This window comes from Populus euphratica, unplaced genomic scaffold (assembly GCF_000495115.2).
Source record: "Populus euphratica unplaced genomic scaffold, PopEup_1.0 scaffold65.1, whole genome shotgun sequence".
Lineage (NCBI taxonomy): Eukaryota > Viridiplantae > Streptophyta > Magnoliopsida > Malpighiales > Salicaceae > Populus > Populus euphratica.
Window position 1 is genome coordinate 291,357 of NW_011499943.1, and position 25,805 is coordinate 317,161.

General features: G+C 35.6%; 4 protein-coding genes across 6 annotated transcripts; 3 read left to right on the top strand and 1 right to left on the bottom strand.

The window, feature by feature from the left end:
* The first annotated feature begins 711 nt into the window (after positions 1 to 711).
* LOC105137201 (probable inorganic phosphate transporter 1-9) lies at positions 712 to 3,801 on the top strand. Its single transcript, XM_011042866.1, has 4 exons — positions 712 to 1,504; positions 2,163 to 2,872; positions 3,359 to 3,554; positions 3,611 to 3,801. The coding sequence occupies exons 1-3, from the start codon at positions 807 to 809 to the stop codon at positions 3,538 to 3,540; spliced, it is 1,590 nt and encodes a 529-aa protein (XP_011041168.1). The 5' UTR covers positions 712 to 806; the 3' UTR covers positions 3,541 to 3,554; positions 3,611 to 3,801.
* Positions 3,802 to 5,406: 1,605 nt separating this feature from the next.
* On the bottom strand, positions 5,407 to 7,815 carry LOC105137202 (xylem cysteine proteinase 2-like). Of its 2 annotated transcripts, XR_844511.1 has the most exons (5): positions 7,227 to 7,815; positions 6,908 to 7,143; positions 6,633 to 6,773; positions 6,229 to 6,547; positions 5,407 to 5,515 (listed from the first exon to the last, which is right to left on the bottom strand). XR_844511.1 is itself a non-coding variant. In XM_011042867.1 (4 exons), the coding sequence occupies exons 1-4, from the start codon at positions 7,792 to 7,794 to the stop codon at positions 6,332 to 6,334; spliced, it is 1,161 nt and encodes a 386-aa protein (XP_011041169.1). In that variant the 5' UTR covers positions 7,795 to 7,815; the 3' UTR covers positions 6,144 to 6,331. The 2 variants fall into 2 exon arrangements, 1 of the variants encoding a protein (XP_011041169.1); XM_011042867.1 differs by lacking the exon at positions 5,407 to 5,515 and having other exon boundaries at positions 6,144 to 6,547.
* A 7,271-nt stretch (positions 7,816 to 15,086) lies between these two features.
* Positions 15,087 to 18,100, top strand: CUC3 (NAC (No Apical Meristem) domain transcriptional regulator superfamily protein). Of its 2 annotated transcripts, XM_011042869.1 has the most exons (4): positions 15,087 to 15,597; positions 16,320 to 16,594; positions 17,112 to 17,546; positions 17,580 to 18,100. In XM_011042869.1, exons 1-4 carry the CDS (start codon positions 15,396 to 15,398, stop codon positions 17,835 to 17,837), a joined length of 1,170 nt encoding a protein of 389 aa, XP_011041171.1. In that variant the 5' UTR covers positions 15,087 to 15,395; the 3' UTR covers positions 17,838 to 18,100. The 2 variants fall into 2 exon arrangements, with proteins under 2 accessions (XP_011041171.1, XP_011041170.1); XM_011042868.1 differs by having other exon boundaries at positions 17,112 to 18,100.
* Positions 18,101 to 21,925: 3,825 nt separating this feature from the next.
* Positions 21,926 to 23,756, top strand: LOC105137204 (uncharacterized). Its single transcript, XM_011042870.1, has 2 exons — positions 21,926 to 22,720; positions 22,832 to 23,756. The coding sequence occupies exons 1-2, from the start codon at positions 22,241 to 22,243 to the stop codon at positions 22,895 to 22,897; spliced, it is 546 nt and encodes a 181-aa protein (XP_011041172.1). The 5' UTR covers positions 21,926 to 22,240; the 3' UTR covers positions 22,898 to 23,756.
* The last annotated feature ends 2,049 nt before the right edge of the window (positions 23,757 to 25,805 follow it).

The following is a 25,805-nucleotide window of genomic DNA, read 5'->3' on the forward strand; positions in this document are numbered from 1 at the left end:
TCAGTAAAGGGAACCAGACAAAAAAAACCCATCAACAACGTAAATTAAAAACACATCCCATGTCCAATAATCCCTTGATCCCTCACCACCCAATGGCTCGTGTAACTCCTCTCATATAGAAACATTAGCGAAAGTTAACAGGAAGTCATCTTATTCGCATCTTCATGGAATCATAGACTGACTCTCCCTCCAGATTATACAACTAATTCAGTCAAAAGTCTACTCTTTGATGTGATCCCGCCATCTCTGTCCCCCGGGAAATTGCATGACATGGTTCCTCAGATTTATTAGCTACTCCCCTCGAAAAATGCTGTGTTATTAGCATACCTATATTCTGGGTTAATTGTGTATTTGGTCCCCTTACTCTTACTTTTGTGTTATTTTGGTCATTCTATTATACTTTCTTCTGATATCATTCCCCAACTAGCCGCCTCCTCATTTGTATAATCATTTGATCATTCCCTAAATCTCCGTAAGGGCAGAGGACGATGGCATTAAGATTTGAACCAAATAATGGTATGATGATTTAACGCTGTCATTAGAAGCTTTGATGATTGTTACTGCAGGACTGTGTCAGTACTTAAAGACAAAGATAAGAGGGATGGATTAAAGAGAGAAAATTTAAGCTTTGCGGGACCAAAGTAAAATTTAATCCAGAAGATTTTTATATATAAATCCTATTCTTTACAGTTAAGTACTCCAACCCTAACTCACTCTAACAACCGAGACTACACTAGAGAGTCTCTTTCTATTTCCTTTGTTCCTCATTCTTTCCTGCTCCCCCCTTGGTTTGAAGCTCTTTAACAATGGGGTTAAGAGTACTTTCTGCCCTTGATGCAGCAAAAATACAGTATTATCACTTCAAAGCCATAATAATAGCAGGCATGGGCCTTTTCACTGATGCCTACGATCTCTTTTGCATCCCTCCAATCATGAAACTTCTTGGCCGTGTATACTACGAGGACAATCCTCATGACAAATACCAAATCCCACAAGTTGTGCTTGCTACCATGTTAGGCACAGTCCTGCTTGGTACAGTGATTGGTCAACTGGTATTTGGTATACTTGGTGACCGAATGGGAAGGCGCCGCGTATACGGTATCTCACTGATGCTCATGGTCCTCAGCTCGGTTGGGTGTGGTTTCTCCATTTGCAGGACCAAAACCTGCGTTCTTGTCAGTTTGGGGTTTTTCAGGTTTTTTCTGGGACTTGGGATTGGTGGAGACTACCCTTTGTCAGCTACAATCATGTCTGAATTTGCTAATAAGAATACACGAGGCGCTTTCATAGCGGCTGTGTTTTCTATGCAAGGGCTTGGAATTTTGGCTAGTTCCATGGTGACTATGGTGGTGTCTAAGATTTTTGAGGCTGCTGCTTCCAAGAAATTGTCAAAGGATCATACACCAGAAGATGCTGACTTGGCTTGGAGGTTGATTCTGATGCTTGGTGCTGTTCCTGCTGGACTCACTTATTATTGGCGCATGATGATGCCTGAAACAGCCAGGTACACTATATATATATATTAAAAAGAACTTCCTTGTTTTTACCTAAATTGTCTGATATTTTAAAATTTTCCTTGTCATTAAGGGAATGATTTTGAGCATTTTGGTATAAAAAAATAATTTTGTAATATTTTCTAAAATATAAAGATCATTCACAGTATTTGAGGGAGGAATATTGAAATTTATCTATATTTTTCCTCATTGGTATTATTATAGTTTAGATCACTGGATTATACCTTGTCAATCGTTTTTGCTGATTTCAATCCGTCGTTGGTTGCAATAAGTTCGGTTTTGTTGACTTCTATATGTAGCTAGGATTGGTTAAGGAGACTACAGATTGTATGCGGAGCCCCCTCAAGTTGACCAAATGGAAAATTTATTTTTGATTTTCTTTATCCATGGTAAATTATATATGATCTCTGCATGCACCACCAACGATTAGGAAATACATTTGGCACTGATACTGGATCATCATTTTGCTAAACAACGATTAAAGATCAATTAGCTAGCGTTGATTCTTTCCCGGTTGACTGAGAAAAATGGAGTCAAGCTAGTAAGCAAGTTAATTTAATCTGCGCACAATTAATTTATTGTCTCGCGATTTGGACTACTTGGTTTTCTGAAGATGACAACGGCTATATTTTTCATACCATGGTGCAGGTACACAGCTTTGGTAGAGAATAATGCCCTGCAAGCAGCCAAGGACATGGAGAAGGTCTTGGATGTTTCAATTTTCCAATTAGCTGAAGATGATCCCATGCAGCAGCCACAAAATCCATCATCTTATCCTCTAATCTCGATGCAGTTCCTCCGTGTCCATGGCATTGATCTCTTCTCCTGTGCCACCACATGGTTACTTCTTGACATTGCTTTTTATAGCAGCAGCCTCTTCCAGTCCCAGATTTACAGGAATAATCTTGACTTGCAAGACACAAATGTTTATAATGAAGCTTTCAAAGTTGCTTTCTTCCAAACCATGGTAGCAATTGCTGCTACAATTCCAGGGTATTGGTTCACAGTCTATTTTATTGATCGCATCGGAAGAAAAAAAATCCAAATGATGGGATTTCTCTGCATGGGTATAGTGTATTTTGCAATAGGGATACCATACCATTACTGGGGTAGAAATGAAAATAAAGGTTTCCTAGTCCTTTATGGTCTTACATTCTTCTTTGCAAATTTTGGACCCAACACTACAACTTTCATCGTGCCAGCAGAACTCTTTCCAGCTAGATTTAGATCAACATGCCATGGAATTTCTGGGGCAATGGGGAAGGTGGGTGCTTTCTTTGGGACATTAGGATTTCTGTGGGCTACAAAAAATAATGATCCAAGAATCAAAGCAATGAGAATTGCTTTAGTGAGTTTGGGTGGGGTTTTGTTAGGATACGGGCATGCAAACCCGACAAGACAAAAGGTAAGGGACAAGATAAAATGAGAAATGACACACAAGAATTTACGTGGTTCACCCAATTTGGCTACGTCCACGGGCAAGTATAGAAGAATTTTACTAAGTAATGTGGGAATACAACTTCTCTCTAATAATAGGAGAACAACAAAAATCTCTCTATTATTAGGAGAAAACACCTCACTTACTATCTCACAAATACCTCACAATTTTGTGGGATTACTCTCTTCTCACCCTCTCTTCTTTCTCTCTTATGGTGTGTCTATAATGCTTGGATGCATTGCCTATTTATAGGCTAGCATCCATGCAAAAGACAAGAGGTTAGGCAAATAGCACCAATTTGGTGCATACAATTTTTGACTAAGATGGCTACACCTTCTCCCACCATTTTTGACTAAGGTGTAAAAGGATGACTACACCTTCTCACACCTTGCTTTAGTGAGTTTGGGTGGGGTTTGTCTCTTGGGAATGGCTTTGACATACTTGTTCACGAGAGAAACTAATGGAAGATCATTAGAGGAGAATGAGAAGGAGAAGAAAAACAGTGAGCTGTGCTTCTTCAGATGTTTGATGGATGCTAATCGCCACCCAAAGACTTCTGTCCCTCATGAAGAAGAGATTGCTTTGTGAAGAACTAAATACACACCATAGTTTTTAGAGTTCAATCGTCTGATAGGACACCAGCTAAAAAGCAGTGTATTGTTTTCTGGACAAGAAAATCTAGATAGATCTGCTACGATTTCTTCTCTTCTCTTCTTTGTTTTTCCACCCTCGAAGCACTAGATTTTAGCTGGTGTCCTATCAGATGATTGAACTCTAAAACTCTCAGAAATATTTATATGTAAATATTTAATGATAAATTTGTACTATTACTTCTCTATCCTTTTAAAATAGTGTTTAATTATTCTAAATTTTCCATTTTTTTTGACCAAATTTTAGCTTAAATCGGGTTTTACTTAAAAAGGATGCCATTTTAGTTAATTTATATATTAAAAATCATAGTTTGAGCTGACTCATAAATCAGTAAATTAATTCACCCAACCCGTGATCCTGAACTCCAGCTAGGTCGGGTCTTGTTACTGTAATTTCTACATATGCAATTGCATTACTTGCTCTTCCAACAGTACACTAAACACTTCATCAAGAACCCAAAACTGTAGTGGTTATCTAGTAATTCATGAACACAAAAGATGCACACACACAAGCTTGACTTGCCATAATACCAAGCATAGTCAAGCTACAAAACAAGGGGCCAAGATAGAGTAGAAAAATTTACATCCAAGCTGAGCCGTCAAGGAATATATGCTAGCCAGTAAGGCAAACCAATATTTAACGTTTCTATGCTGATTCAGTCGTCCCAAATCTGAAGTTACGAGTTGAAGAACAACTAGATATTATCCAAGCATCGCCTCTATGGGCAAAGATGATTTAATAATGCAGCAATGGTCTGCAAATTCATACCTAATTCAGCATGTCTTTTCCTCATCACTTCCCCAACACAACCCTTGACGTCTACAAGGAAAGAGAAGGTTGAGTACACAAGGTCCTTTTTGTTATCGTCACCATGATGTAATTGAAGTGATTAAACTTGGATGACTAATTAAGATAAAAACACTCATGAAGTCTTGGGAAATTCCCAGCGTTGTCTTGACTTTTTGGAGTAGAGATATCTCCCTTGGTTTGGTTCGTAGCTTCTTTCCCAGAAGGGGGGCGTGGTTGGGGGGAGCTTAAACTTTGCACACTTTTCATGAATTGAAACTGGACAGTCAATCACACAACAAACCAACAATTGCCTCCTGTAATTCATTGTCAACTTCTTAACAGTTTTAAGTTAATTAAAACAGAAGGAATTGAAAAAAAATTATTTGAACAGTTGATTTTTGAGACGGTGTGGATAGATTGTGGACAGGACAGACAAATGGGAGTAAGAGAAGAAAAGAACCAGAACAGAACAAAAAGGGTTTTTGATGTAGGTGCGTCTGATGAGTCTCATAGTTCTAAATAGTCTGTTGTGTACAAGTAGATCATGTAGAAAGCTTAACAGACTTTCAGTGGAACAGAGATAAGCTAAATCTTGATAACGATTTCAAATTCAATTATTACAAGATGGGAAGAACCTTAGAAAATCAAGGGGAGAAACTGTTCCTAACCTTACCGGAGGGATTTCGCTACTAATTTGCCAAACTTTGATGACGATTTCAATAATATCAACGATTGTTTTTCGCTAGCGCTGATGGAAGTTGTGGTTGACAAGGGAAAGATGCAGAAAATACTGTAAATCCTGGAGACCAAGATAAAAAAGAAGATGAGAAAGAAAAAGCAAGACGCGATGGTGATCAGGTCACCGTTAGCTTCCGTGGTAGTGGTTGCGGCGATGGAGGTGGCTGTGGTGGTGATGAACTAAGGGAAGTACTGCTAGCTATAGCTGTGCTTATTATCATCATGGGGTTTTCATCCTCATTTCTAAGCCTACGATAATTTGATGAGCGTGATAGATAGCCAGAATGGAGTTAAGGAAGCTGTAACAGAACATGGGGATGCTAATAGTTTTTGTAGGGGCATGCTGGTAGTAGCAGAGAAAACATGAGCTTGAGTGGACATGAATTTAGAAAATCAATTATTACAAGACAGAACAAAAAAGGTTTTTGATGTAGGTGCGTCTGATGAGTCAAAAGGGTTTTTGATGTAGGTGCGTCTGATGAGTCTCATAGTTCTAAATAGTCTGTTGTGTACAAGTAGATCATGTAGAAAGCTTAACAGACTTTCAGTGGAACAGAGCTAAGCTAAATCTTGATAACGATTTCAAATTCAATTATTACAAGATGGGAAGAACCTTAGAAAATCAAGGAGGGAAACTGTTCATAACCTTACCGGAGGGATTTCGCTACTAATTTGCCAAACTTTGATGACGATTTCAATAATATCAACGATTGTTTTTCGCTAGCGCTGATGGAAGTTGTGGTTGACAAGGGAAAGATGCAGAAACTGCTGTAAATCCTAGAGACCAAGATAAAAAAGAAGATGAGAAAGAAAAAGCAAGACGCGATGGTGATCAGGTCACCGTTAGCTTCCGTGGTAGTGGTTGCGGCGATGGAGGTGGCTGTGGTGGTGATGAACTAAGGGAAGTACTGCTAGCTATAGCTGTGCTTATCATCATCATGGGGTTATCCTCATTTTTAAGCCTACAATAATTTGATGAACGTGATAGATAGCCAGAATGGAGTTAAGGAAGCTGTAACAGAACATGGGGATGCTAATAGTTTTTGTAGGGGCATGCTGGTAGTAGCAGAGAAAACATGAGCTTGAGTGGACATGAATTTAGAAAATCAATTATTACAAGACATCATCATCCCCATGACATCCAGATTTCAGAAATAGTAAATAAGAAGGGGAAAAACACAAATTTAGGACATTTAGCATGTCACTTCTTCTTGGTGGGATAAGAAGCCATCTTGTTGATTCCACAAAGTCCTGCGGGCTTGCCAGTGTTTCTCTTCATCCTTATGAAACCCTTTTCTCCCCATTTAGATCCCCAAGAGTTTTTAACTACGATGAAGTCCAAGCCCTTGGTTGATCCATATCCAACGGCTGCCACTCCATGATCTAGCTCGGTTCCACAATGACCATCAAAAACACCCTGCATCAACAAATCAATTTAGCCTACCATTCAAAATGAAAGACATATAGCTAGTCGCGTGTGTGTGTAGTGAATGTTGACCTACCCCGCTGTAAAACTGGAAGTCTCTGCCAGAAGCATCAATGGCCACACTCAGGGGCTGGTTTGCAAGTGCCTTCAATAGGTTTTCTTCACTGTTTTGTGGCACATCATGGTATCCACTAATGGTTACTACCTCTGATTCTGCCTGCGAGAACAATGACAAACTAAAATTAAACCAAAAAGAGAACGAGCATGGCCCGGATCAGTATGATATTGGAGGCCTTTCAGGATATTGTTGGGGTCGATTTTTCGTTTTGTTAATGGGCGGCATCATTGTACCTTTCTCATCTCACAAGTGCCCTCTTCCATGATGTATGGGTAATCTTCCTCCTCGTGGAGGCCACCGTTGGAGATTATGTAAGCAAATGCATAATCCATAAGTCCTCCATTGCATCCATTGTTATATGTAGTATCACAATCGACCAACTCTTGCTCAGAGAGGGATGTCAAATTTCCAGTAACAATCTGATTTATACCTTCTACTGCTGCCACTGTTGAAAAGGCCCAGCAGCTACCTGCATAAATGCAAATACTTTCACCCACCATGACTATTTTTGCGAGTCTACAAGATAGAGATGGAGGAGCATAGGAAACTTACCACATGAACCTTGGTTCTTGACATCAGTAACAGCTCCTTTCTTTCTCCAATCCACAGCCTTTGGGATGCTCGAGACATCCTTGTATGTGAATTCCTCAGAGCATTCTCTTCTGTTAGACAAGTCAACATTCAAGCCAAGATACTTGTTTTTGAACTCTTCATGGCTCAAATCAGCGAACTCATTCAATCCAAGCCAGTAGTTAACAACCTTCTTATTAGTCTCGTCAATGTGGAACAAATTATCTTTGAAAATCTCAAATCTATGCCATTTTTCTTCAATACTCTCATAAATCTTCTGGTGTTTTGATATCCATGATTCAAAGAGATCAATGATCTTATCCCTAGACGTCAAGTCTTCTGGGGCATAGCCTACAATTGAGAAATCACGAGCTAAACCAGAAGATGCAAAGAATGACATGAGAGACAACGCAAGAATCAAAGAAACTGTGGGGAGAGCCATTTGAGCTGTTTGAATTTGAGAATGGGAAAAATTGTTGAGTGGAAGGATGGACATGAAGGAAGGGGAGGGGTGGTATATATAGGTTATGCCCTTTGGTGTGTACGGCATGTGTTGCTTCAAGTAAAGTGTTGGATTGTTTACTTTGAATGCTGAGACTTGAAGATTGGTTCTTTCGATTGCTTTCAATCTAAGCATGCATATATATATATATATAGACGTTTGTGTATGTATGTGTGTGTGTGTGTGTTAACTGTGTTTGGTTAGCATCTGAAATACAAAAAATAAATATAAAAGGAAGAAAACGTATTTGATTAAAGTAATAAAAATATAAATATAAAAATTGTTTTCCTGAGATAATTTTATAATGAAATTTAATCCTTTCAAAAAAAAACATGAAAACATGTATTTTTTCATTTCAACTATTTTATTCTTTTTATATATACTAATTAACAATCACTTGAATTTGAAATGAAGCAATGAGGTTTTTTTATTTTTATTTTAGTAATATGTAATAAGAGGTGAAGGCCGTTGCTTAAAGGTCACGTGTAATATTTCGTGTAAACGTAACTTGCTATGGAGCTGCTTGTTCTAATTAACCATCTACGATGAGAAAATTATGAAGAAAAAAAAAGGATCAGACCTCCTCGTCGAAGACACCGTTGCTTAAAGGCCACGTGTAATATTTCGTGTAAATGTAACTTGCTATGTAGGTGCTTGTTCTAATTAACCCTCTACGATGAGAAAATTATGAAGAAGAAAAAAGGATCAGACCTCCTCGTCGAAGACGAGGTGAAGCAGTCACATTGATGGGCTTCAGTGTCCTCACAGTAGCAGATATTGGTATGAAATGCGCTAGAGCCCATAGTCCAGCAACGTCTCGATGTTGGTCCATCACTGAGCATAGGCCTGGCCGCGCTGTTACAATTTAAAGCCTCTGTGCCTGCATAGATGCATTATGAAACTCAAGACTGATTTCTTGACAGTCCTTTTTCTCTAATTGCATGTCCTTTGGATACCCTTCTCCCGTTTATCAACTTTCATTCAATAACACGACAATAATCCCAGTGAGCTGTTGTTTTCTATATAACGACAATTATGGGATCCAATTTGAGCCTGATTTTAAAGGCCGAGGCTTACGAAATATATAAGGGGCGAGAGGGCTGATTATCAGCTGATTGAGAGTTGGTGGAATTAAATGCAGCAAAAAGGTACACTCCTGACATGTACAACGTGCTCGGGAGAAGTGGAAAGTGGAAGGAGGGGAATGACTAGTGAGAGAGGAAAGTTAACATTATTTCCACTGTTCTGGCCCCTCTGGGAAGAAGAAAGAAAATGTGAAGAGAGGGAGGAGGATGAAGTTGTTTTACAAGGGACCACAGAAATCAATCTCTCCATTTTTCGAGAGAAAGTGAAAGAAAATCAGTGAAATTTCCTTAATTAACCACAAACCGAAAAGGGAGTTATTTACTTCCCTTCGTTCTCTCTGCTTTCTCTTGTCTTCCCCTCTTATCTGGCTCCCAAGCATAGCGTTAAGCATGAAATTCATGGCCTACCGAGTATGGGAAGGGGAAAAAAAAAGAAAAAGATAGCCATATTCCTGCACAGAACGATAAACAAACTATTGTGGTTCAGAGGTACACTGGCTACAGCCATGGCCACCTAGCTATGAGAAAGGCCCACAATAATGTGTCTGCTGGAATGAGTCACCTCCATCAACAATTCTCACCTCGCCCGTACGTGTGCATAACTGCGTATCATTTGCATGAAATTGTAATGAAGAAAACCATGGTTTCTTAATCTTGGGACTCCTTATCACGAAACCATGCCTCCTATTGGTCAAAGAATTTCGATTTGAAAGAAATTCATTTTTTCTAATATATAACAACAAGAAATAATAAGGTTGTCGTTTCCTAACAAAAAAAAAACATAAACATATTTAGTCAAGAAAAAAAAACTATAATATAAAATGAATCAGGCTTTTAAAAACAAATTTATATTAGAAGACGTTTTTTTTTTTTTCCTTTCTCGGTCTATTTTGTTACTAGATAATAGCCAAATTTTACGAAACAGATTTTTCCTTGTAACACGTCCGGAACTCAAGAGGAATGAATAGGGCATTAGATGATTAAGATAAAAGGAAAAAATAACATTGCAATTAGCTGAATGAAGTTACGGACTCTTGAGCTAGAACAAAACGAGAATCGTGTACAAGCGTTGAATGTGTTATTATCATTGCATGCCGCAAGCAAGTTGAACTGTTGAAGGGACATGAAAAGATGTTTGCCCCGAAATAGATCCCTAGCCTGTAAGTGGATTGGCCCCCCGTTTCCACTTATAATTCTACAGAGCTGAAGTGAGAGAGCTCAGCAAGTTCCTGTTGATTGAGAATAATGAGTTCGATGATTGAAGAATTGTGAAATATAAACTTGACATTGAAGGGCTGAATCCTAGCAAAGGTAGGAAAGGGATATGGGATGCTGGAGTGATCAATAATGGGTTCTGACTTCGCTTGCTTTAGATTAATGTCCTTCTTCCTCGAAGGGTTCTCACTTCTCAGTATTATTTTGTAGTAGAGGAGAACATGGTGCAGCCTGCATGCCAGGTTCTTTCCTAACCACTCTATTTATTACCATGCCACCAGTATTATCTCGTCTAGCTAGCACTTTTTTTTACGAACTTCCCACAGCCCTCAATAGAATATGTTGTTATATATTCTTGTAAACTCACTAGAGATTTTAGGCTTCTGATCAATGAAGATTCTTTTTCTATACTTGATTAACTTGGACTACAGTTGCACCTGCATGCGTTTAAAACACCAAGAGCACCCGAGAAATCACCTCCTTAAGCCGGAGATACATAGATGAATTGATATTTTTCCTCTAAAGTCATCCATGATATTGCTGCAGCATTCCCATTAACCTATTTTCCAGATCTTATAATTGCCAGCACTGGTAGTATTAAGGAAGTCTATGATCCAATGACCTGACTATTTTACGTCATTTCTGCCTGTCATTGTCTCTTTGAGGAGACTGACATGAATAATTTAATGTCGAATTGGAGGCATGGCAATGCCAAAAGGCGGAAGTGGCGTAGGGGAGTGGTTGCTGCTTACTATCTATCCCATGTGATCATGCATTCGAGGGTTATCAGATATAGGCCTAGGTTGCTACGAAGGTGAAAAAGGAAGAGTAAATATTGATATGAAACAAAACAAGTAGGCAACAGTACTAGCTGGTGTGTAGGCTTATGTAATATGTGAGGAAAATTAGGTAGTAGTGGTGGTCTTTAGGATTAGATATTCTGGCCGGTGCCTGACTGTTATCTTTTACTTGGGTGAGTTACTAAGATCTAGATAGTTATATAGCTGCCTGCCATGGAAACCTGATGTTTTACCCGAAGATCCCGCTACACGTGCGACCCCGACACCATTTCCTACCCAAAGATCCCCGTGAACGCTACCCGTTTTTACGGGTGTTCATAATAATATTATTGTACTAATAATTAATTTAAAAAATATTTTTAAAAAATAATATATTGAAAATATTTTTTATTTTTTAAAAATTACTTTCTATATTAACCAATCAAAACAATACAAAAATATAAAAAATTAAACAAAAAATTCTTAATTTTTTCTATAATTCAAGTATTTTATTTTTTTATTAATTTAAAACATACTTGTAGCACATAAATATTATTTTTTTTCATAACAAAAAAATATAAACTACGAGCCCATGTCTAGTTCAAAACTAATATTCAAATGTTGTTTATGTACAAGGTTATGTCATATTTCATATACACAAACACAAATAACAATAGAAATATTGGTTCCATCTTCTAGATCTTTTTTTAACTTTAATTTTATTTAGAAATGTGATAGCATTAAAATAATATTTTTAATTTTTTAAAATTTATTTTTAACATTAATATATTAAAAAAAATTAAATATATAAAAAAATTTAAAACTCAAATAAATTAAAATTGGTCAAAAACACGGTTTAATCATAATTCCAAACTTCCCAAAATCATCAATATCTAGAGGAGTAAAACAGTGACAAGATAATAATGGGCATACAATGAAAGTTTTATTCTTGAATCCAAGTTCATCAAAATCTGAAGACCATGGACCCAACCATGAAGAAATAGCAATGAAACCAATCCTCTCTTCTGAACCCTAGATTCCCAAGTGCTGAGGAGAACAGGCAACAGAATTTTCAATTTTGGAGTGAAAAAAGGGATGATGGACACCACATGAATTGAATCTCTATTCCAGGTCTTGTTAACAGTTGTTGCAGGCAAGAGTGATAGAGGGAAGGGAAAGAGACATATAGAGAATTTTTTTTATATATTATTTGATGAAATGACATTTTATTCAGAAATTAAAAAAATAAACCGTGAAAACAAAGGAAGTGGATAATTGATGTTCAAATAAATGCAAGGACAATTAATGTTAACCTTCCACAAGTTAACAATACGATAGATTTGTATGTGTTTGTTTTTTTTATTCAATAAGAAAAAAATATTCTCAATCAATTTTTTATACTAATTAAAATTACAATATCGATAAATAATAATCAAAATTAAATTTTAGTTTCAATTAATTTTACAAACACACCCTACGCAACTAGCTTTTTAGCATCAACAAGAATCCATACAAACTAGCTAGATGAGCAAGCACAGGTGTCCAAAGTACCTATTCTACTGTTCCTAATCATGTCCTCATGTATCCGATTAATTATGTAGAAGAAATCCCCTGCGCAGCTCTGGTGGTCGATGGGGGGTTCAAGTTATATTCAATGAGTTGAGCTTAGATTATATTTTTTTTATTAGTAATTGTTAATTTGGATTTTTTTATCAGTGTATCCAAGACAAATAAGTGATGTCAAAAAAAATTTAAAATGGTTTAATTCTAATCCAAGCTAGATAAAGGTTGAAAAAGAATTTTTTTTTTATTAATTTTATTTTTAAAATTTTTTTATTGATTAGCATGTTGTTATTTGATCAGCTAAGTTAATTATATCATGTCAAAATAATTTTAATATAATTTATTTTTAAATTGAAATCAGATAAGAAATTGATCAAAAAATTTTAAGATTGATACATTAAATTATGTTTAATAATAATTTTAAATATTTTAAATTATCTAAATATGTTTAAGAAAAAAATTAATTGGATATATAGCGATGTTTTACATGATAAAGATGGGTTGCGCGTTACACTACAAATTCAGGAAAATGGAGACATAAATCCAACAACATGGTGAAATTCCACACTGAGTGGATTAATGAGTATTCTATCATTGGATATGCGAACGCAGAAGGGAAGATTGTAGGATTGGAATCCAAGCAAAAGGGTTCATAACCTTCTTCCATAACAACATTTCTTGTTCCTTGAAAGAATAGATGCTTATTAAACTGCGTTGAACAGAGGCATGGAAAGGAGTGAAGATACGTGCACGAAATATCTCACGGAATCCATGGCTGCTCTGTATCTTCTTTATTCATTCTCCACTAGCCAGTGTAAGAACCAGCAGCAGCAGCAGCATAGCAATAAAGAATTAGGTTATCAGGATGATCTCACTATTTCAGGATGGTAGCCTCTATCTGCCTCCTAGCTCTGTGTAGACATGCTCACACACGCACGCATAATAAAAATCTCTGCAAAGCCAACCATAATGCTTGCTAACTGCGACAGAATGCTCGGCAACTCCTTTTTATCATAGAGGTCATTGTTTCAATCCCTCTATGCCTATAATTTGCTTCATATCATCCCTCTAAGTTCCCGTTTGTTTATACAATCCCTGTACTTTCTTCTTCATTCTATATTATGCTAGAAAAAATTTTAAAAAATATTATTTTAATATATTTTAAATAATAATCACTATCATAATATTATAAATTTGAACGTTAAAATGCATTAGCAATTCCTTTACTTCACTCAATAACTTCAAAATAAAAATCACTGCTTTCTCACAAATCACAAAAGTTCCCTTTACCTGTTATTATTGTTATTATTCATTAGCCTCCTTCTATTTTATCAATATTTATAAGATGGCAGTTTAAAGACGGACACTTGCAAAACTCTATGTTAAGAGTGTTACGATACTGGCATGTAAATTCGGCAAGATAAAATAAAAAATGACACATAAGAATTTATGTGGTTCACCCAATTGAGCTATGTCCATAAACAAGTATAGAAGGATTTTACTAAGTAATATGAAAATTACAACCTCTTTCTATTAATAGAAGAATAACTGAAATCTCTCTAATAATAGGAGACAACAACTTACTTATTATCTCACAAATACCTTATAATTTTGTAGAATATTCTGTCTTCACCCTCTTTTCTTTTTCTTTACTTACTCTCAATTTTCTCTCTTAAATTGTGCAAAATTTAAAGACGGACACTTGCAAAACTTTATATTAAGAGTGTTAGGATACTGGCATGCAAATTCGGTAAGATAAAATAAGAAATGACACATAAGAATTTACGTGATTCACCCAATTGAGCTATGTCTATAGATAAGTATAGAAGGATTTTACTAAGTAATATGAGAATTAAAACCTCTTTCTATTAATAGGAGAATAACTGAAATTTCTCTAATAATAAAAGAAAACAACTTATTTATTATCTCATAAATATCTTATAATTTTGTAGGATATTCTCTCTTCACCCTCTTTTCTTTCTCTGCTCTCAATTTTCTCTCTTAAATTGTGCAAATAAGGCAAGGATACACTGCTTATTTATAAGCAAGAATTCTTATCTTTCTTGCAAAAAACAACAACAAAGTTAATGGCACCAGTTGATGTTGCAAGTAGCACCGAATTGATGTTCATTAGTTTTTTACCAAACCAGCCCTGCCAGCTTGCTTTCATAAAGAGGAGAGCGGAAGTCTCATCTACGAACTCTCTTTCTTTTTTCTATTCATTGATAAAAAAGAATATATATATTTTTAAATGTGTTAGTTTATATGCTTTAGTCCCGTCTCATATATATAATAGTTAAAATCACTGTCATTGTTCATAAAAAAACTTGACATTATGGATGAATTATGTATTTTTTAATAATTTATTTTTATTTTTAAAATTTAATTTTGAGCAATTAATTTTGAGCAATTAATAGAAAAGAAAAGGATGATGGATTGTCAAATGCCAGTAAAAATAAAATAAAATTACTGCTAAAGCCATTGATACCACCAAAATAAATTTTTCTTGTGTTCACGATGTTCTTCCATGAGATGCGAAGGTCACAAAACTAGTGTCTACCGAAGAAGAAGACATAGAAGGTGTTTAGTCAACACTTTTCCCATGGGGCATTTGATTGAACAATTTGTTCTCACAGAGGGACCCATAAACGTGGTGACCCCTTAAGATTTACTACCTTCCCATCCACACAAAATTAATCTCTGGTTACTCATTTTCCTTTAGAAAAACTTTCAGAAAATTTGCCTGATTGGGAAGCTTTTCAGGGGCCGTTCTGAAGGCCCCCACTGAGCTTTTATGAGGCCAAATCTATCTCCCTTCTTTCCCATTCTCAATCTCTCTCTCTCTCAAGCCCACATTTTCCCATCTCCTTTGGTTTCAGTGCTCCTATAAATTGCATGCCAAAACGAACCATTTCCTTTCGTTCACTCCCAAATCCCAATCAACGACCCTCTTTCCCATTTTTACAACCTCAATACTCTGTGTTTCTCTTTGTGTGTGCGTGTGAATATGTTGGCAATGGAAGAGCTACTGTGTGAACTAAGCAGTGAAGGGCTAAACGACCAGGGGTTGCCACCAGGATTTAGATTCCACCCAACAGATGAAGAGCTTATAACCTTTTATTTGGCCTCAAAGGTGTTTAATGGGAGTTTTTGTGGCGTAGAAATTGCTGAGGTTGACCTTAACAGATGTGAACCCTGGGAGCTTCCAGGTATATATATTTACGCCTAGCTAGCTATTACTCACTGCTTGCTTCCGAATCACTTTATCATTCATTTTTTCTTCATGTCAAGATGCATGGCACCACCAAAAGAAAATGATCGGAATATTCCCTTTAGCTTTAGATTGTTGCTATGACTTAGCTTGCTTGATACCACACACACACACACACTCTACTGCAGGTAGTTTCCAAAATTATGTCTCTAGCTCTTCTTTGCATCCTCTACTTGAAGATGCCTCTCCCTTTTCAGGTGAGGCTAGGCTAGCTATAACTAGATCAGTTTTAAGTTGTATCATCCGAAAAACATGACTTATCTTGAAGGGAACCCAATTTCTGACAAACTAGTAGCACATGCATAATGTAATTAGCTACGCTTGGAGGGCAAAAAACCAGATTAAGGGTCCTGTGTTTGCCAAAAGAATTGGACCTCCACACACATATTGTTGCTTCTCATTATGTTTTGTGATATATATATTTTTAGTACTTATGAATTATGTTGTCACTGTTATGCAGTTGAGTATGATACACTCGTAGCCATTAACTAAGTTAATTCTCCTCCAGAAACTGTTTTTTTCCCCTACTGATCTGACCAGGCATTCATTAACTCCTGAGAAAATCCCAATTTCATTAATGTGCATTTGAGAAAGGGCAGCATGTCTGTGTGCGTGTGTGTTAATGCTGTTATGGTGTTGGTTCTCCTGTTGTTTAATCAGATGTGGCAAAGATGGGAGAAAGAGAATGGTACTTTTTCAGCTTGAGAGACAGGAAGTACCCTACAGGGCTGAGAACAAATCGGGCCACCGGAGCTGGCTACTGGAAGGCCACAGGCAAAGACAGAGAAGTATACAGTGCTTCCACTGGTGCTTTACTTGGCATGAAAAAGACCCTTGTTTTCTACAAAGGGAGAGCTCCTAGAGGTGAAAAAACCAAGTGGGTCATGCACGAGTACCGCCTGGACGGTGACTTCTCCTACCGTCACACTTGTAAGGTAATGTAACGCCGACACCTTTTCCCGCCACAAGTGCTCCGTGGGAATCAAGTTAGCTTACTACTGTGATATTTTGTTTGATTCTGAGTTGACTTGTTCATCTTAACTGGGATAAGATCATGTTCACGCGGATTAGATAATTTTCACTTCGTTTATTCACCTTTGGAGGGTAGTGCCTGATGTGATTGGCTTGATTAATAAGCTCTGTTCCTTTGTCAATGGTTACACTTCCATTTATTGTTCTGTCTGGTTCAAAATGTAACCCTTGTATTCAAACTTTGTACATACAATTAATGTTGCATTATGCTGTGGCTTTTTCCCCATGATACTGGTTCAAAATTTAACTCTTGTATTTAAACTTTATACATACAATTAATGTTGCATTATGCTGTGGCTTTTTCCCCATGATACACTGTTGCGGGCTTATATCAAGGGAAGATGGCAAGTAATAAGGTTTATTGTAATTGATAGTTAATATTTTATTCTCATATTCCTTGGAAATGGCTATTGTTTTCAGGATGAATGGGTGATTTGCAGGATATTTCACAAAAAAGGAGAGAAGAAAGATGTGTTTCTCCAAGCTGAACAAGGCTACCACCTCTTGGAAGTCTATTCACCAGCCAATTCAGGTTCATTGCCTCCATTGCTTGATGCATCATCAGCATCGTTTTTTGATCAATGTCAATCCAAGAACAAAGTAATTGATGCCCTCCAAAACGCTTTTCTGATTACTGAACACCAAGAAAATGACCTCAAGAGCCTACCAAACCCTCTTGTTTCCCAATCCCATGTCGTGTCAATAAATGGCTTGCAGCCCTCCTTTTCACCCACTCCCATCTCCATCAACAGCCCAGCCACATCAACCAATAAAAACACGAACACGGACAACAACAACCAGTCACCATCGATGCTCCTCAAGTCCATCCTCTCATATCAAGATTGCACATTGAAGGAACAATTCAGTACTGTTTCTAAACAGTGGAAGACTGAAGCAAGCTTTTCCCATGATGCTACCTTCGGTGGTGTGGATAAGATCACTCACCCACATCCATACCTAAACAATCCCATGTTTTTTGAGATGGATTGTAGTAGTAATGTTCCGGGGTTCTCAGGATCTGCTTCTGCTGCAGATACCATGATCCATGACATGTCCACTTCAATTGGTTTTAGCAGAGCCGGCTTGCAGATGATGTTAGATACTCCCATCAGACTGCCTGGAGAATCTTGGCCATTGGATCCTTAACGGGATTTTCAAGGCCCCAAAAAACATTAATTATTGCTGTGATAGATGATAGTATGATATAAGCGTTACCATCTATACAACATCGTAGTATGTTTTAAAGCTCCTCTAAGATGTAGCCTCACCATTGCAATTCGCAAGTTCATCCATGCACGTATCTATGTAAAGATTGAGGAGTTCTTGTAATAATTATTGTCGAAGGATTGCTGTGAGATTTGTTGGCTGCTTGCTTTATGGGGGCATGGAGATTCTCAGCCTTTCAGTGATACGCAACAGTTCTGTTTGATATGACGCCATGGATGGGATTGGAGGTTGTCCACGCGTAGAGTCCGAGTTTTTAAAAAAAAATTAATTTATTATTGATGATGGGATTGGGTCCCTCACCCTGCCATGCCTAAATTACGTAGCTTGGTCCCTATACACTAAAAGTTCTCTTTATAGGCTACTATTAAAAAAGTCGATGGCAAATGGCATAAGGTGTTTTATGATAATTATATGCCTATATAGCGATAAATTGGAGAATTAACATCTAAAATATAATTAAATGTTAAAATAAAAAAATTTTAAAAAGATTCAGAAAAATATCAAAGTTTGAAGATGTCGATGTTCAGAAATACATACGTTATAAAAATATAATAATTAATATGATAGTAAAAAATTCGAGTCATTTTTATATTTTATTTATATTTTATTTTGCTTGTGGTAAGGTTTAGGATCATTTTTATATTTTAAGTTTGAAAAAGTTTGTAAAATCATAATTTTTAATAATTTAAAATTTTATATATTTTATAATTTTAAAAAATTAAAATATTTATAATTTTATCAAAATTTAAATAGAATACACTTTATAATAACTATACCTAAAATTTTGTTTTGCTTAAAAAAAACATGCAAAAAACCACAATAATTGCAGTATATAAATTCTAACTAAACTAAATATATTTTCATAGTCCATAATTACAACTAGCTCAAGGAATGCAAAAAAAAAAAAAACATATATACATACAAAATGAATATAAAATAATTCAATTATACAATATTCAAATAATCTCAAAAAATATAAACATAACTCATCTACCTATCTTCAATTATACAATATTCAAATAATCCCAACAAATATAAATATAACTCATCTATCTATCTGCATTTATGTTATGAATTAGATAATCTAAACTCATTAATAGCATAACTGAAATAAGCTTTTGCTCCAGCTCCTGTCTGAATAACTTTATTCTATGTCATGACATTATCAAGAATTGACTTTTCTTCAGAGATTTTAAGTTAATCTAATATTAATATTAAATTAAAAGATATATACTTAAAACATAACAATTAATATATATTAATCATAAAAAGACTTCATTATTTATGTGTTATTGAATCCATTAGACATGTTGCTCATGCTGTATATATCTAGGTGGAGGATGCCACTCAAGATTCGGATTAATGATTTGTCATGTTATACTCAGGTACAAAATCATATACTTTTCGTTAGTAATCATATGATGCATCTATATAAATATATTGTTCTTTTATACTTCTCACTCTGATATATAAGCTCATGTCAACCTGATAAGTTATAATCATTATTTTTATCCTTACAAATAATGATGTGCAAAGCATCACTCGTATTTATATCGACTAGAATGTGATGTATGCAGTCTAACTGTTGCGCTACCTGATGTAGACAATGTAGCTCGAACATCTCAAAACATATTAGAGGGACTATTGTTGTCTATATATCCATTATACCGATACATATAGTTGGAACAATTACCAATCTTTCTTCCAAATAAGACATTCAAATGACCTACAGATTATAAGTTAAATAAATATCAAACAACAATAATTTAGTGCAATTAATTATTTTATTTAATAAATAGTTCAAAAAATATCTGGATAGCATGTTGTTTATTAAGATTACTTTAATAAAATGCTAGCGTATATGCTGAATTATTTTTAAAAACTTGTCTAGCACACCACTTACCATTAAAACACATCTCGGTTTAATTAAGTTTTTCAAAGTTTTAAGAACACAATATAAATGTATATAAATAGAAAAATAGCACTACAATACTTGCATTCTAGTGGGATATAAAGGGCAACCTTCATAGTCTAGACTTTTATATCTGACAATCTTATTATCTAGGGCTTACCCATATAAAGATGTTCTTACGACCATAATTTTTTTAAAATAAAAACATTTTATTAATTTTTTTATGCATGAAAAAAATTCAAATCTAATAGTTATTTAGATTTTTTCGATTTATACCTATAAAATTAACAAAAATTCACTGGCCCTTTTGATCTCCTTCATGCATTGAAGACATAAATGCATTTACAAGGATGCCAATACAGCATATCCCTCACTATATATAGGGATATCATCGAGATTTTTCAGGAGCATCAAATAAAACAAATGAACATATCTCTTTATGAGGTCAATAAATAATACACTACCATACAAATAGAGTGTACATGTTATGGCATACCTGCAAACAAAATAAAATTATTATAATAATTAACATAATTATAATATATAATCAACATATTTAAATCATAATTGATTTTGTACCTCTGTAAGACCTCCCTATCACCATTATCTAGTGATGTCGAAAATATCTCATTAATCCATTAAAGAAGTATGCTACCTCCCTTTAATCTAAAAAAAAAAGGGTGTTAATCCAAACGATTACTTACATAATGCAATCCCATTACGAACACCAACAGATTTAATTGTTCGTTCATCAATAGACAATCCAAGCAAAAATGCCACATCTTGTAGTGTATTTGTCATCTCTCAATGCCTAAAATAAAATGTGTGTGCCTTTCTTATCTATTGCCTAATTAATACATGGATCAAGTCATGGTCAAGCTTAATGTGATCAAAATAACTAACATACAAAAAATCATTTTGAACCACATATGGTTGAACTCGCTCATATAATCGCACCCATCTGTGTGTATGATAGTAAATAATGGTCTCTTCCCGTGTAAAAAATTCAATTATAATTGCACTAAAATATAAAATTTAATTATAATTAAATTAAACCTAAATTGAAAATATATAAAAATCAAATTACTTATAATACCAGTAAATACATCCTCTGATCGATGTTGATTTTACAATCACGGGATAGAAATGTCGACTAGTTTGGTAGACATATATTATGACTCATGCTATATAGGCATGCTCTCCATGCTCATAATAATGCTTACCTTGATCATCATGTAAATGTGAATGCTATCATGTAAATATGAATGCTCAACATGAACAAACAATTTACAAGCTTGAGTGTATGGAATCCTGTGTAATGGATGTTCAATATGAGTAGACGATCATCTATCTTTCATGGTAAATTATTCGATAATAAATTATTTTTATCTTTATTAATTGAATTTGAAGGACGAACATAAATTGTGACACACATAGATTTTAGTCGACTACTCATACATAATATCATTATATTCAAATCATTTTGAATGAAAAAATTTATCATTGTCTTAAAACTATAATTATACACCATCAATATGGAATAATATTGTTGTTTACTAATTTGACACTTTTCAATATCAATATTATTATAATTCTATCTAAAGTTCATGATAAATATTTTATATATATATATATATATATATATATGATATGTTTAAATTACCAGTTAAGATTAAATTGCTCTTGTTATCACGTGTGATACTACTTTTTATTCCAGGAACAATATGGCCACCATAACGTAATGGATTGGACCAAGTTTAATAATATGGTTAAGAATTTCCTAATGGCGAACCTGCAAACGACAAAATCGTTGAGATCTCGAGTTGTTGCGGAATCTCTTCACCTTTCTGGTCCATACCGCCCAGCTTTCATGTGGCCCATCTCTATTGACTTATTGCACGAACAAGTAATTGGACCTGGATTATGGTTCATGGATTTGAGGCACCAAGCCTATTTATATATAAATATCCAACGGTTAGGACTTGTGAATTATTATTATTATTATTATTATTATTATTATTATTATTATGTTAGGATTTAATTCACTCCAAACCCTACCTTTATATGGTTCAAGGCCAATCGAGGCTTCTGGGGACAAAAAACCAATTACAAACTTAAACATGCCTGGCCACCTTTGCAAAACAGGAAGCTAAAATTGCTTGGCCACCTTTGCAAAGCAAGAAAATACTACATTCGAAATATAAGATTAATAGCAATGGCGGTACAAACCCTAAAATTGACTGGGGTGATTACATCATGTATTCGTGTACGTAACAGCTACTAAATAAGAAATCTGCAAGCCCTAAATATTACAGGAGGACTTAAACCTTACACTAGTTAATTAGAAATACGAAGCAGCATAGGACGGGCTGTTCAATGGTAGAGATCTAAGTGCTAGTGTTGGATAAACATGAACAACAGATCAAGAAGAAAGAGTCCTCAAACCAGCAACCAGAAGCCCCGACAAAAACAACTAGGTTTGACTAAAGAAGAATACAAAATGCAGCAGCAGCAATCATTGCAGGAGCATCATGACCTGCAATATCCAACACAGGGTCAGCAAAATCCTGCGGCTGTCTTTGATGAACCACCACAGCAATTACTACCGAATCATCCCCTGTTGTCACAACAATATCTAGGACACCATGTATATGGCCTCGAACAGCAGAATTATTTTTATCCGTTAATAACAGCAGAACAAGCTCGTGCTCGGACTGATTACCAGGAATTTCTGTGCAGACAACAACGGGAAAAGAAACTACAAAGTCTGATATCTTTCTTATATTCTGAAAACTCGTTTCTAACACCATGGAGTTGGAATCCTCAAGCTCCCCAAACAGAAGAAAAAAGGCCCATGATGTTCCAACCTGGTTCATTCTTTAGTTACCATGTCTGTATCATCTTCTCATTAATTACAAGTCTGTAGACTAATTGCAGTTACTTTAGATCACAACGTTGTTTAATTTTTCTGATGCGCTTTATTTTTATACTCCTGTTATAGACACCACCCCCGCAGGCTGAGGAGGAAGAACATTCAAGGCAGTCCCAGAGTTCCAAACAACCCTAGAATCATGACATGGCTTGGATTCTGCCACATCCATCAGATAACCTCTTATTTTTAATTATTTTAATTTACCTATAGAGTCCTCTTGTTTTAGGAAAATTGATTATTTGTTCTTTATTATTTGCTGAGGGGGTTTTATTACAACTCATCGCTCCACTTCATATTCAGAACAGGCGTGTAATCCTCTTTTGCAAACACTGAATTCAGTCTAATTATATTCTCCATATAAGATTGCTCTTTGTATTTTCAGTCTGGCATGTTTGCTAATCAAGATATGCTATATGCTGGGGGCACGATAAGCTTGCTTACTTTGACAATTAGGAAAAATGACGGTAAAAACCATCCACTTTTTTTAGTAATAAATCTTGACAAAACCATGTGGAAAGATTGCACCTTGTAAAATAAAGCCATTGAAAGCAGTCAGGCGCAAGTTTTTTTCCTCTTGCAACTACCAATCTCAGAGTTGGGGATTGAAAACTCAAAACCCTGCTCTTCACAGATGCTTTTAGAAGTAATCTATCTGATGATAAAAAGCCGAGTAAATAAATAGCTAATTAAAACAAATATTCATCACTCTGTGCTAACTCAAGGAAAACAGTTATGGTATATGATTTTGGCAAATGTTCTGAGCTCATTACATGACAGAGATCTAATGAGCATTCAGCAATGTGAGAATTCCAATTGTTATGCATTTGAAAAGCCCTAAGCTCCATCATAGGGTTCTGAGAAATATCACAACTAAAAGTTCTTCAATTAAAAAACAAAACAAACAAACATTTAACTAACTGAAAACCTGCTCACCAAATCCAACAATTATTACATCTTATGATGGGTGTATTATTACATGTGCCCAACTACATCATGGGAGTGCACATTCATTCACTGCATTTCGAGGCGCCTCCTGCACAAAAAAGAAGACATAAAGGTGAGACATGTCTCAGGCTGTGATTTCTATTTCTGGCATGTTTAGAGGGCTTAAAGTCTAAGCCATCAACCCATCAGTCAAGCAGAAATCACACTTGGACAAATCTTTTATTGAATAAAGTCAATGCATCAATCACAACATGGTCTTGCTTTCGTGATACAATTAAGCAACTCAAGGACTCTGGGGATTCAGATAAGAGTCCTTGATGTATTTGTATAGAGGAAAGGAGAGATTTGAAAAGGTTGAATCCTAGACTCGAGTTTCACAACTGACTTAAAGGGAAAACAGGGGGAAAGTAACAGAGTTTTCTAGTTGCAGTTCGAGAAAATAGATAAAACTGCATAACCGGAACTTGTTCAAAACCAAAAGTCTATGCATTCTCTCTAGAACACAAAAATCATGCACCTATCCACCAAGGAAAGCTAATTAAGTATATGTAAATCACTCAATGCAATCATAAACTGAAAATTCAAGACAATCTACATCACTAAAGCTGTACTACCACCCACATTATGAGGCAGGTTAAATGGGGAGGCATTACCCTCGATACCACAAGAAATGAGAAAAAACGCATACCAGCCATCCCTAAGGACCTCAAGTTGCTACAGACAGCATGACAAAATCATTGTTACCTGCCACCAACAAGGGATCAATGAGCTTCTACATATAGCTCATACGGTCTATCCCAAAATCAATTACAAACCTAAGCATCCAAACAAAAAATTAGGTCTCATAACATCATAGATTGATTAAACCTGATCTCTTACATGGAAGCAACAAAATAACTCCAAGCAACACTTTTGGGTATGATATGAGACGGCCAAGGCCATCTAGACAGTGAATAACACAATTAATTCAGGAACATTTCAACAACAACTATTCATAAAAATTTATTAATGTAATCCTAACAAACAATATCAACAAATCATGGACGTAACGACTACTTCTATGGGAGGACAAATGAGCAGGCACTACCCTCCATACCACATAACAACCTAGTATAAGCTATTATCAAAAACAAATAACAGATTGACTGAATCCTCAATGAAAGATGGATATCATGTAGGTATCTAACGCACTAACAAACTGCCAGTTGCTCCCAAAATCCTAGATGGATGGTAAAGGGTAAATTTATTCCTATATCAACGACAACTAGATCATAACATCTCAGTGGTAAACGCAATGGTACTTTTGTGTAGTGGGCCGCCCCATTGGGGAGGATGCTCGTGCATAGGTATCGAAGAGAGTCCAGATCTCCAAATTTTTTCAATAACCAGATTAGATATAGAAATAATAATAATAGAGAGGAAACGATCATATAAAAAAATAGATTAGGGGAGACATACGAACCGAATCAATTATTTAGAGGAGCTATCCTTCTTGGAGAAAGCGTAATCAGGTGGAGAATAGAAGAGGGCGGCAGCCATGGCTGCTGGAAAAACGCCGAACTTGGCTATAGCTGCTAGCTTCGCCACCAAAGGCTCTCCCTTCATAAAGAACGCCATTTCCTTTCTTCTTTTAGCTTTCTCTGATACACTGATTGCTTGACCGCTTGCGGACGCTGCGTGCTTACCACGAGACGAGACCCGAGACTTATTGAATCGCCGCCTACTTCTGGGCTGGGCTTTCTCCAATCTTTTTCCTTTTTTATTCTCTAGCCCAAAAGGGATTCCGATCCAGAAGGCTAATCCATTGATCCGCTAATTCATCATTAAATTTAGTTTGGGTTAATTGAAAAAAATATTTTTTTTATCAAAACAATTTCAATTAAATCAGGTCCATTAATCCGTAATTAGCATATTAGAAAACTATGCACTGCTTTGATTAGGCTCAACTCCTGGTGTCCTTCAATACTGTGAAATAACCTTTTAAATATAAAAATTTAATTTGATAAAATTATAAAATATAATTTATATTATTTTTTATATATTTTTTTAAATAAAATTTTTTTATACTTGTTACTTGCATAGGCTCACACTACAATAT